Raw genomic sequence first — 11,916 nt, 5'->3', positions numbered from 1 at the left:
TGTCGTTTCTAGGAATAGACGTAGTACGGAACTTTATTTCGTAATCCGTGTACGATTGAGACAGCATTTGTTTTTCTCCTAATTGCCAAACTGTTTACTCGGAGTAACATTAGATCAGTACCCTTGGCATGTTGTTGAGTACAGATTGATTAAAAAAATGAAGAAGCCTGGAGCGATTCTACGTACTGAGAAGTAATCAGTATGCAGGTGATGTAATAGGAGAACTCTGGGGAGGTTTGAGACGGAGAGAAAAAGAGAGAGAGAGAGAGAGAGAGAGAGAGAGAGAGAGAGAGAGAGAGAGAGAGAGAGAGAGAAGAGAAAGACAGGGAGAGAAGAGAAAGAGAGAGAGGACAGAGAGAGAGAGAGGAAAGAGAGAGAGAGAGAGGGAGAGAGAAGAGAAAGAGAGGGAGAGAAGAGAAAGAGAGGGAGGGAGAGAGAGAGAGAGAGAGAGAGAGAGAGAGAGAGAGAGAGAGGGGCAGAAACAGAAAGAGAGACAGAGAGGCCGAGGCAGACGACAGAGAAGAGGGAGAGAGACAGAGAGACAGAGACACAGAGACACAGAGACAGATACAGAGATGGGGTATCTATCTATATCTATATACGGCTTGTGTGTGTCTGTCTGTCTGTCTGTCACTTCGCGATGCATGGCCAAAGTTCTTGATGGATCTGCTTCAAATTTGGTGGGCATATCCAAGTAGACCCCGGACACAATCTGGTCGATGACAATTTTCAACACGTGCTCTCAGCGCGCAGCGCTGAACCGATTTTGGTTTTTATGGTTTTTCTGCACATCCATTCCCAGTAACTCTTCCTTATCTTCTCCAGTGTTTTGCGCGTTTATCTCCATTCCTTCGTGTGGTGCGAAGCCGGCTGTATTCGGCTGTACTTCTTCCCGGCAAAGCCGGGTATTCATCTAGTGGATGTATACGTACGTCAGATAATACCTGGAACATATGTATCATTTACATTCCCTCGTAACTTCAGAATGAAAACAATTCATTCATTCACCATAGCTGTAAAAACCGCATTGCCTTTCTAAAATTCAAAGAAGGCAAACACGAACAAATTGAAAGGAGCAATCACGTTTTCGACGTAATAGCCTTTTCACAAATTACTAGCCAAAGGACACCACGTATTGTCTTTCATTCCCTCCGCATTTAGCTAGTTGTCTGTGTTTTCGTTTTCTGACTGCAGGACATTTGGACAGCGTTAGGAACTGATACGTGAACAATCACACAGCAGTGAATGGACGGTGAACGATTCCTAGCTGGAAGGGCGTGCTGATAACGGGTACTATTTCAGATTGCTTTCCAAATCGGAGTTTTTTTCCCCAAGCATTGAAGAAAAAAAATCTGGATGTATCTTGCCAGAAGTGTTTGACTTTTAGATTACTTCCTGTAAAGTTTAGGCGTGAAGGGCAGTGAAAATAAGTTCATTTTAATTTCTGACAAGGAAGTTTAAAAGGTAGCAATTAACTTTCAGTAAACCTTCAAAGAAGGGGTTGAAATAAAATAATTTTTCGTGACAAATAATACTCAAAATAGACTCAATCTGGGTCGTCGATATGTTTTTAAATACAGTACTGGTATGTTGCCAAACTAACTAATTTTGTCAAGATTAAGTCCTCACAATCTAAGAGTTTCACGTACTTACATAAACTTACAACAAACCTTTTCGGAATTTGAAGAGTTCTCGCGAAATATTCGTACTGCATGCTTCACAAATCAGCGTCGCGAGAGCTAAGTACATCGAGTCTTCGCAGCTCTCGCGAGAGTGTGTCCCACATGTTGTTGTATTTCAAAGATCGTGCTAGCTTAGGGAATCAGGATATCGAGAATGTCTATCAATTGCAAGATTCTTCAGTTCACAACACGAAATGGTACAAGGGGTGTTGAAAAATCTAGTAGTTGCAAAGTCGCTCTGGTTTTAAGATCTCTCACGACACATCAGCAGGCAAGGGAGTGACTCCAAGTTAATTCAAATCAGCAGCAGGACCACATCAGTGGCAGCCTGATGTTATGCAAGGTGCTGGCATGTGCAGGGCGGGAGATTTACAGCGCTAAACCTTCAGGACGTCCTGGCAAATCAATGCCCTGCACGAAGCGAGGAATTCCAGCAAAGCTCACGCGACCAGGACATTTTCTATTCCCTGCCCTCTTAGACCCATGTGGTGGTGTACGGGTTGAAGACTGACATTGGGATGGCAGTGGTGGGGTTGTGGGTGCACGGGTTGAAGACATTGGGATGGCAGTGGTGGGGTTGTGGGTGCACGGGTTGAAGACTGACATTGGGATGGCAGTGGTGGGGTTGTGGGTGCACGGGTTGAAGACTGACATTGGGATGGCAGTGGTGGGGTTGTGGGTGCACGGGTTGAAGACATTGGGATGGCAGTGGTGGGGTTGTGGGTGCACGGGTTGAAGACATTGGGATGGCAGTGGTGGGGTTGTGGGTGCACGGGTTGAAGACTGACATTGGGATGGCAGTGGTGGGGTTGTGGGTGCACGGGTTGAAGACATTGGGATGGCAGTGGTGGGGTTGTGGGTGTACGGGTTGAAGACATTGGGATGGCAGTGGTGGGGTTGTGGGTGCACGGGTTGAAGACTGACATTGGGATGGCAGTGGTGGGGTTGTGGGTGCACGGGTTGAAGACATTGGGATGGCAGTGGTGGGGTTGTGGGTGTACGGGTTGAAGACATTGGGATGGCAGTGGTGGGGTTGTGGGTGCACGGGTTGAAGACATTGGGATGGCAGTGGTGGGGTTGTGGGTGTACGGGTTGAAGACATTGGGATGGCAGTGGTGGGGTTGTGGGTGCACGGGTTGAAGACTGACATTGGGATGGCAGTGGTGGGGTTGTGGGTGCACGGGTTGAAGACATTGGGATGGCAGTGGTGGGGTTGTGGGTGTACGGGTTGAAGACATTGGGATGGCAGTGGTGGGGTTGTGGGTGCACGGGTTGAAGACTGACATTGGGATGGCAGTGGTGGGGTTGTGGGTGCACGGGTTGAAGACTGACATTGGGATGGCAGTGGTGGGGTTGTGGGTGCACGGGTTGAAGACATTGGGATGGCAGTGGTGGGGTTGTGGGTGTACGGGTTGAAGACATTGGGATGGCAGTGGTGGGGTTGTGGGTGTACGGGTTGAAGACATTGGGATGGCAGTGGTGGGGTTGTGGGTGTACGGGTTGAAGACATTGGGATGACAGTGGTGGGGTTGTGGGTGTACGGGTTGAAGACATTGGGATGGCAGTGGTGGGGTTGTGGGTGTACGGGTTGAAGACATTGGGATGGCAGTGGTGGGGTTGTGGGTGTACGGGTTGAAGACATTGGGATGGCAGTGGTGGGGTTGTGGGTGTACGGGTTGAAGACATTGGGATGACAGTGGTGGGGTTGTGGGTGCACGGGTTGAAGACATTGGGATGACAGTGGTGGGGTTGTGGGTGCACGGGTTGAAGACATTGGGATGGCAGTGGTGGGGTTGTGGGTGCACGGGTTGAAGACGACATTGGGATGGCAGTGGTGGGGTTGTGGGTGCACGGGTTGAAGACATTGGGATGGCAGTGGTGGGGTTGTGGGTGTACGGGTTGAAGACATTGGGATGGCAGTGGTGGGGTTGTGGGTGTACGGGTTGAAGACATTGGGATGGCAGTGGTGGGGTTGTGGGTGCACGGGTTGAAGACATTGGGATGGCAGTGGTGGGGTTGTGGGTGTACGGGTTGAAGACATTGGGATGGCAGTGGTGGGGTTGTGGGTGCACGGGTTGAAGACATTGGGATGGCAGTGGTGGGGTTGTGGGTGTACGGGTTGAAGACATTGGGATGGCAGTGGTGGGGTTGTGGGTGCACGGGTTGAAGACATTGGGATGGCAGTGGTGGGGTTGTGGGTGCACGGGTTGAAGACATTGGGATGGCAGTGGTGGGGTTGTGGGTGCACGGGTTGAAGACGACATTGGGATGGCAGTGGTGGGGTTGTGGGTGCACGGGTTGAAGACATTGGGATGGCAGTGGTGGGGTTGTGGGTGCACGGGTTGAAGACATTGGGATGGCAGTGGTGGGGTTGTGGGTGCACGGGTTGAAGACGACATTGGGATGGCAGTGGTGGGGTTGTGGGTGCACGGGTTGAAGACATTGGGATGGCAGTGGTGGGGTTGTGGGTGCACGGGTTGAAGACGACATTGGGATGGCAGTGGTGGGGTTGTGGGTGCACGGGTTGAAGACGACATTGGGATGGCAGTGGTGGGGTTGTGGGTGCACGGGTTGAAGACGACATTGGGATGGCAGTGGTGGGGTTGTGGGTGCACGGGTTGAAGACGACATTGGGATGGCAGTGGTGGGGTTGTGGGTGCACGGGTTGAAGACATTGGGATGGCAGTGGTGGGGTTGTGGGTGCACTGTGCTTCTGTTTCTGTCTGTCTCTGTCTGTCTCTGTCTGTCTCTGTCTGTCTCTGTCTGTCGTTGGACGTTTTGTCTTCTGTCTGTCCCGTCTGATTGTTCGTGTTCTGTCCATGTGTTCTGCCTGCTTGTCTGTCTGTCTGTCTGTCTGTCTATCTGTCTGTCTGTCTGTCTGTCTGTCTCTGTCTCTCTCTCTCTCTCTTTTTTTTCTTTATCTCTCTCACCGAATGACACCGATATTAACTTGAGTGACAATTATTATAATCTACATAATTCGTGATCTTGTAAAAAAAAGTATGATATCTTTAACATTTCTCTGTTTACAGTTTAAAATGTGCACACCTCTTCTTGCATTATTTCAGTTTCGCCCTCTATCTCAGCTAAAACTTGCTTCCAACCACAGTCTGGATCTGCTAGACTCGTCTCTTTCTCCCAATGCTCCATCAACCCCCCCCCCCCCCCCACCCCTGCCCCCTCTCCGCCCCTCCCCCCAATCCTTCCGCGCGTCCCACAGCTAAATCCCACCTCCATCTTCATCGTCCTCATCCTTTCAGAGTCTTCATTTTATCACCAGGCTCTTTTTACCGCTAAGCCTAACAGATTTTGCTTTTTCTCCCAAATGCCTGCTACTCCCCCATGCCAAGAGGCACCCCACCCTTTTCCTACGCCTCCATCTTCTCACTCCTCTCTTCAGTCTCTCTCTCTGTCTTCCTTTCTCCCGTCCCAGTCTTTTTCCCATTTGATCAAGGATGGGACTGGGACGTCCTGCCCATCGATTTGTGCCAGGCAAGGGGAAGTGATGCTGCCCTGGCATTATCCCCCCTGTCACTGCTTCTCTCCCTTGCCACCTCCTCCCTTCTCGCTCCACACACACTCCTCCTGAACATCCCGCACTCTTTTTCTTCTGCTGGGACCCGCGGAGAGTGGTGGCGGTAATAGGGTTTGGGCTCGGGACGTGGCTCGCTTGTCAATTAAATCAGCATTTGTGTTCCCGATGGCGCACCGTACCTCGCACCTTCTTCCTGCGTTGCGAAGTCCAAGGCTTGGGGTTGGGGGATTTTGCTTGAGGTTGTGGCGGTGGTAGAGGCCGTATATAGTTTTGGGGTTGAGCAAAGATCTTCTACTGCTCGTAGAAGTAGAGTTTGGGTTGAGTATGTGGAGATTTTTGTTTGGAAGTATTGGAGAAGACTTTCATGGGTTTAAATTTGTATCCTTTTCATCCCAGTTCAACCAACCGCAAATTACTCGATCTACTGTGTCCCAGCTCATTTGCAGAATGCACAAATCAATGTAACAACACAAAATACCAACTGAGTCAACAAAAAACAAAATAGCCAGCAAACCAAAAATCCGAAACATATCGGTAGGTTTTTCAAAACAAGCAAACCAACCAAATAAACCACAATAGAAAGTGTGCTTTGTCATTAATGATCTCCTTAATAACCAAATAAACGGAAAACAGTTGGAATGTCATTAATTATACATTTACTCGACGCCATCCTAGCTTTAGCTGAAACTTTTTTCAGCTCTCGACCCCCCCCCCCCCCCCCCCCCTACACCCCCACACCTCATCTCTCCATTTCTGCCGCAAGACGGATGATGGCTGAGGGCGATGGGTGAGGGCGTTTGACCAGATCTTCATTCAATGGCAGGACCGGTACTGAGTCATCGATTAAAGCGTCACTGCCTGTTTCAGGAGTTCGCCGTCCACCTAGATTCATCCACTAGAGCCCCGCAAACCCACTTTGACTGAGAGAAGAGGTGTGGGAAATAAATAGCGCGACCTGGGAGGTGTGGGGGGGGGAGGGTCAGATTAATTTGTAATAGAGATAAAGGTTGCGATTCGCAAAAGAGAGGATATTTAGGAAAGAGAGAGAGAGAGAGAGAGAGAGAGAGAGAGAGAGAGAGAGAGAGTCAGAGGAGAGAGTGTGAGAGAGAGATAGAGAGAGAGAGAGAGAGAGAGGGAGAGAGAGAGAGAGAGAGGAGAGAGAGAGGGAGAGAAAGAGGAGACAGAGAGAGAGAGAGAGAGAGAGAGAGAGAGAGAGAGAGAGAGAGAGAGAGAGAGAGAGAGAGAGAGAGAGAGAGAGAGAGAGAGAGAATCCACTTTGTCACTCTGGAGAAACGATCATGTAAGAACTAAAGAGACTTGAAAGGGGAGAGAGGGTCATAATTATTTTGTTTTTGAAAATTGAATGCTTGAATTCCTTTTGAGATCAGTTTAACCCTTTCATGGTTTTAAGGCTCTCCTTAATTGAGCCCGAAGTTGACTCGGCGAAGTATTCGCACCAACAATTCAGTGCCCAATCTTCGTTTAACGAGCTTCGTGAAGAATACTTCGCCAAATCGACTGCGCTCAATTAATATCAGGCGGCTTTACAAATGTTTGGTCAATGATTGAGCAAGGCAATCACAATGTACTGGTTAAATCTTTTCAAACGTAGTACATTTTAAACAACTAAAACATGGAAAACAGTCTACGCAACTTATCTCCCAAAGCCATGTGTTTCAAGCCAGCCACAATGCATTCTGTTCAATCTGCTTCAACCTACCAGCTAGATAAATACGATTTAAAAGCAGGCAAGTGTTGAATGATAACTAAAACGCTTTCCCCCGCTCCGGTGTTTCAATCGCCCCACATCGAACCATTAGGCCATAACAGCGGCGTTTGGAAAGACACATTTGGTTGTAGCAGACGAGACCAGAACTGGGTGTGAATGTGAGGGTGAGGGGAGAGAGAGATGTCCCGGGAGAGAGAGAGAGAGAGAGAGAGAGAGAGAGAGAGAGAGAGACAGACAGACAGACAGAGAGAGAGACAGAGAGACAGAGACAGAGAGAGAGACAGGGGGAGAGAGAGAGGGGGAGAGAGACAGAGAGAGAGACAGAGAGAGAGACAGAAAGAGAGAGAGAGACAGAGAGAGAGAGAGAGAGAGAGAGAGAGAGAGAGAGAGAGAGAGAGAGAGAGAGAGACGGACAGACAGACAGACATACGGGCAGAGAGACATGCATCTATGTAACAACATATCAGGAAGAAGAACACAATAGAGAGAGGCGACAAACAGAGAGGGGCGGGGGGGAGTGCCTTTCTGAGAAGTAGCTGAATACACACACACACACACACACACACATACACACGCACACACACATACTCACACACGCACACACACACAGACGCACACACAGACACAAACACACACACACTCACACACACACACACCTCCTCCCCTCCAAATACAAAACCACAGCAAAACATCCCATCACAGATCGGAGCCCTTTGAGGGTTGGAGATGAAGAGCAACGGTGTGTGTGTAACAGGGGTGGGGTGGGGGTGGGGTGGTTGGGTATTGGGGGGAGGGGGGGGGGTAGGGCCAGAGTAAAGTTCTAAGCGGCGAGCTGTGTCAGGGCGGTGACAGAGTGAAGCATCGCATGCTGGCCCTGATCTGTGCTGGAGGTTCAGGCCACACAACATCCATCCTGGGACCGTCCATAGCCTGTCTGTCTGTCTGTCTGCCTGTCTGTCTGTCTGTCTGTCTATCTTGTCTGTCTGTCTGTCTGTCTGTCTTATCTGTCTGTCTGTCTGTCTTGTCTGTCTGTCTGTCTGCCTCCCTGATCTGTGCTGGTGGTTCCAGCCAGACAGCATTCATCCCTACGACCATTCAGCCTATTTCTGTTTGTCAGTCTGTTTGTCAGTCTCTCTGTCTCACAGATCTCTCGTGGCGATTCCAGTTACACAACATTCATGGCCATTGGACCGTACAGGCTCTGTCTCTCTGTCTGTCTGTATTTCTGACTGTCTCCCTGATATGCACTGGGGTTGATTCTAGCCGCAGAACATCCATCATTGGGATCGCCCAGCCTCTGTCACTCAATGATCATTGTCTGTGTCTCAGTGTCTATAGCAGTAACTGTCTATCTGTCTCCCTGATCTCTGTTGGTGATTCCAGTGCATAACATCCATCCCTTGGACCGTCCAGGCTCTGTCACTGTAAGATCATCCTATTTGCCCTGTCTGTCTGTCTGTCTGTCCGTCTGTCTGTCTGCGGCCTGCCTGTCTGTCTTTCGGTCTGTCGGTTAACACCCTGAGAGTTTCAAATACGGGCGAGCGGTGTACCTCGAAACGAAGGTCGTAGAACAACGAAACACGCAGTGTAAACTGTTATTTTAAGGAAGCCCGGTACTTCTACATTTTCCCCGCATTTCATGTCGTAATGGTTTTAAAAACCGGATCTCACTCCCATTCTCCTTCCCCTTTCAACGTCACAAGATCACGTGACAAAGAAGACTTTCAATATACGGGCGCTATACGACGCGTCAAAGAAAGACAACTTTACGCACGCCGGGTTGTTCCCCCTACTTTGCAGAAGTTTGAAAGCTTTTGCTTGTGTGTTCTTTGAAATTGTGCACCTTAATGAAGTATGCGCGAAAGCTTGATCAAAATGTACGCTATAATGCGTCTCTTGCTCAAGGCTAGCCCTCTGTCAATTGGAAAGCTTGCTTTTGAAATAAACACAGTAACTTTACCGGACCGAAACCTTGTCTAATGAATTAAAAACACTCTGCTGGGTACCCAGGTATCTTAAAACCGAAATGTCAAAAGTTAAGAAGTGGAGAGAGCAGCCGGGTAGGCCTACTCTGTATGAAACTAATGTCATGTTTGCTTGGTAGTGGTAGGGAGGGGGGGGGGGGGGGGGTGTAGTAATATTTGTTTGTGGAAGAAGTAATCCCCAAGGTTGTTTACAGTTCTTAATATCCTTGCCGCTAATTCAGGACTTTGCCCCACTGTTTCAATTTTTAGCAACAACTTTCACAAACATCTTTAAAACAAACAAAAAATTAAGATCAAACGAAAATAAAAGACGAGAGGGAAACAGGCATTTCCGTAAAAAACACACCCCACCTCTGTCTCTCTCTATGTCTCTTTCCCTCCCTCTGTCTGTCTGTCTGTCTGTCTGTCTGTCTGTCTGTCTGTCTGTCTGTCTGTCTGTCTGTCTGTCTGTCTGTCTGTCTGTCTGTCTGTCTCTCTCTCTCTCTCTCTTTTTCTTCAAAAACTCTAGAGAAAGAAAGAAACAATAAACAAATATTTAGCTCAAGACAACATATAATCACACAGCTTATTCACACTCATTATAACAACCAAGCCGCACGTTCTTTCCGGTACACCGGGAACAGGACATACTCACAATCCCTGGCCGAAATAAAGAAATCAATGTCCCGCACAACCCCGTGAACAACTCGAGAAGACACGCCGTCATCTTCAGACCGTGTCCAGGGCAGTCTTTTTCATGGTGGGCGAAAATTGTCCCACGACACCGCCGGAAGAGGGCGTTTGGGGCCAGGCGCAAGGCATTGTGGGACAAACATGGCGGCGGGTTGTATGAAAGAAGCGCCATTTTGGAGACCGTTTCCTTCCATCAGCAATATTGTCCTGACGTCAACCTGAGAGGGAGAAAAGGGCACACAGGTCAGACGCGACAGAGGTCGCTCCAGAACTGAATGGGAAAGGAATAGTTTCCAACCGCTATTTGGAGAACTTTCTTTGGTATACTGTCGTGAAAATAGTCCATCGTCAGAGTAAAGGGAAAGAAGTGGTAGACGACTTACACCTCCATCACAAAATGGTTTTGCCCTCCAACTACAATACTCCTTGATTACTACTACTGAATTTACCACTACTACTGAGAGGTGTATGTGAAAGAGAACATGGAGGAATGGGCTTTCATACCTACGGAAACTAAAGTGAGCTGTCCCTCCTACTGCTTAAATATTCTGTTATCAGCATTTCTGAAGCACATTGAAGCACCCTTTGATATACGGACTGACAGAAGACGACAGACACGTGAACGTTTTTGAATTGTTTGCAACTCCTTATAGGGAGAACTTGATCGAATGAGAAGATATTTACATAATACCTTTACCCAGCCCCCCCCCCCCCCCCTCCCCCATAAATCGGCTTCCAGAGACCCAACAAAGATCTTGCCTACGGGATACACTACAAGCAGAACATTTATACGGTTTCAATGAAATTGTCCCACCTCGACCGTGCATTGTGGGACAAAGATGTCATAAAAAGGCAACGGGAAGTTGAATATAATTATAACCACCACCATCAGGCTTCAAGTTCTTCCCCTGTGAAGCAAACTGTCCCACCTTCACCGCAAAAGGACGGCCAGGCTGCGCTGTGCATTGTGGGACAAACAGAACAGAAAGGACAAAAGAAGGGAGCGCGAAACACTGTGGAACAAAAATGTCGGAAAAGGCAAAAGGAGCTCGCAAAATCCCACCATCTTAACCACCGCCATCAGACTTTCTTCTCCCGTCAAGGAAATTGTCCCAGCGCCACCGCAAGAGGGCGCGGGGCAACGCGGGGCATTGTGGGGCGGTCATGGCGGAGGCACGCGCTCTTTGTGCGGACGGCACGCGGATACCGATATCATCTGTCATCAAATCATGAAAACGATGCGACTGGGGAGGACGGCAGTGATTTGGGAGAGATAGTGCTTGAAGAATGGCAGATCCTCTTCCTTGCCGTCCACAATTGAATCCCAGGCGAGAAATCGCCCCGCTTTTCACCCGAACTTGTAATTTGTGAGGAAAACCAGGCATTAAAGAACTGGCGGGGAAGACGGGGGTCCCGAAAACAAGCTTCTTTCCCGGGCCAGGCCTGCGTTGTGTGGAGCAGGGTATCGATGTTGTTGTTGGTGATGGGCTATGGGGGTATTTATGTTGGGGATGGGCTATCGGGGGTATTTATGCTGATCGCTGATGGCGAGTGGATCTGGACAGCTTTACAGGGGAAGGGCTCAGTTGTCGATGATCTGGAGAAGATTGAAAACGATCCTAGGGAATGAGGCGGGAGAAAAAGGGTTTAAATTAGACAGGTCGCGTGTGTGTCTTTATGCTGTCGCGTGGAGTTTCATCTTGGTCATGTTTCCAAGAAAACATCTTAGAATTGATTCAATATTTCAGTCTTTGTATCTTTTTTTTGTTGTGTGTAAATTATTTTTTTAACTAAATTACGTTTTTTGTTTTTCTCTCTCTCTTAGCCTAGCTATATTTTCTGTTTTATTTACACTCTTTCCCTTTAGCCTGTCGATCTTTATCTTTTGGGGGGGTATTAGATAGTAACTGTATCGTCTTACTTTGTTAACAACTTTGGAGGAAACTATTTGTCAACGGTTTATGTATTACGGCTTTGGGTTGACACTTACTTAACACTTTGATTTGACATAAACACCATGTTTCGACACACTTATATTGTACTTACTTTAGCTATTGGTTTGGAAAGGATGTAATTGCTATGAACAAAATCTTGCCTTTTCTCCGCTAAATTGTCTGGTCTCCATTGTCTTTTCTAAGCTGTTCTTGGTAGCCTTATTGCATCTGACCCGACTTTATGCGAATTTTCTTAGCCCGTCCGTTTAAACTGTAAGTTTTTTTTTATAACAAGTGCTTCAGGTAGTAAGAATTTCTTCTTCGTAACGTCTGTCCCCTAACTTTAGCACGTCACTATTTGAATGTTCTTTGATTTTTC

General features: G+C 48.1%; 1 protein-coding gene across 1 annotated transcript; it reads right to left on the bottom strand.

The window, feature by feature from the left end:
* Positions 1-2,051: 2,051 nt before the first annotated feature.
* On the bottom strand, positions 2,052-4,313 carry LOC138967789 (uncharacterized). The gene has a single exon (XM_070340445.1). It carries the CDS (start codon positions 4,311-4,313, stop codon positions 2,052-2,054), a length of 2,262 nt encoding a protein of 753 aa, XP_070196546.1.
* Positions 4,314-11,916: the final 7,603 nt, after the last annotated feature.

Source organism: Littorina saxatilis, linkage group LG5 (genome assembly GCF_037325665.1).
Source record: "Littorina saxatilis isolate snail1 linkage group LG5, US_GU_Lsax_2.0, whole genome shotgun sequence".
Classification (NCBI taxonomy): domain Eukaryota; kingdom Metazoa; phylum Mollusca; class Gastropoda; order Littorinimorpha; family Littorinidae; genus Littorina; species Littorina saxatilis.
This window is presented reverse-complemented; position numbering and strand designations above follow the sequence as displayed.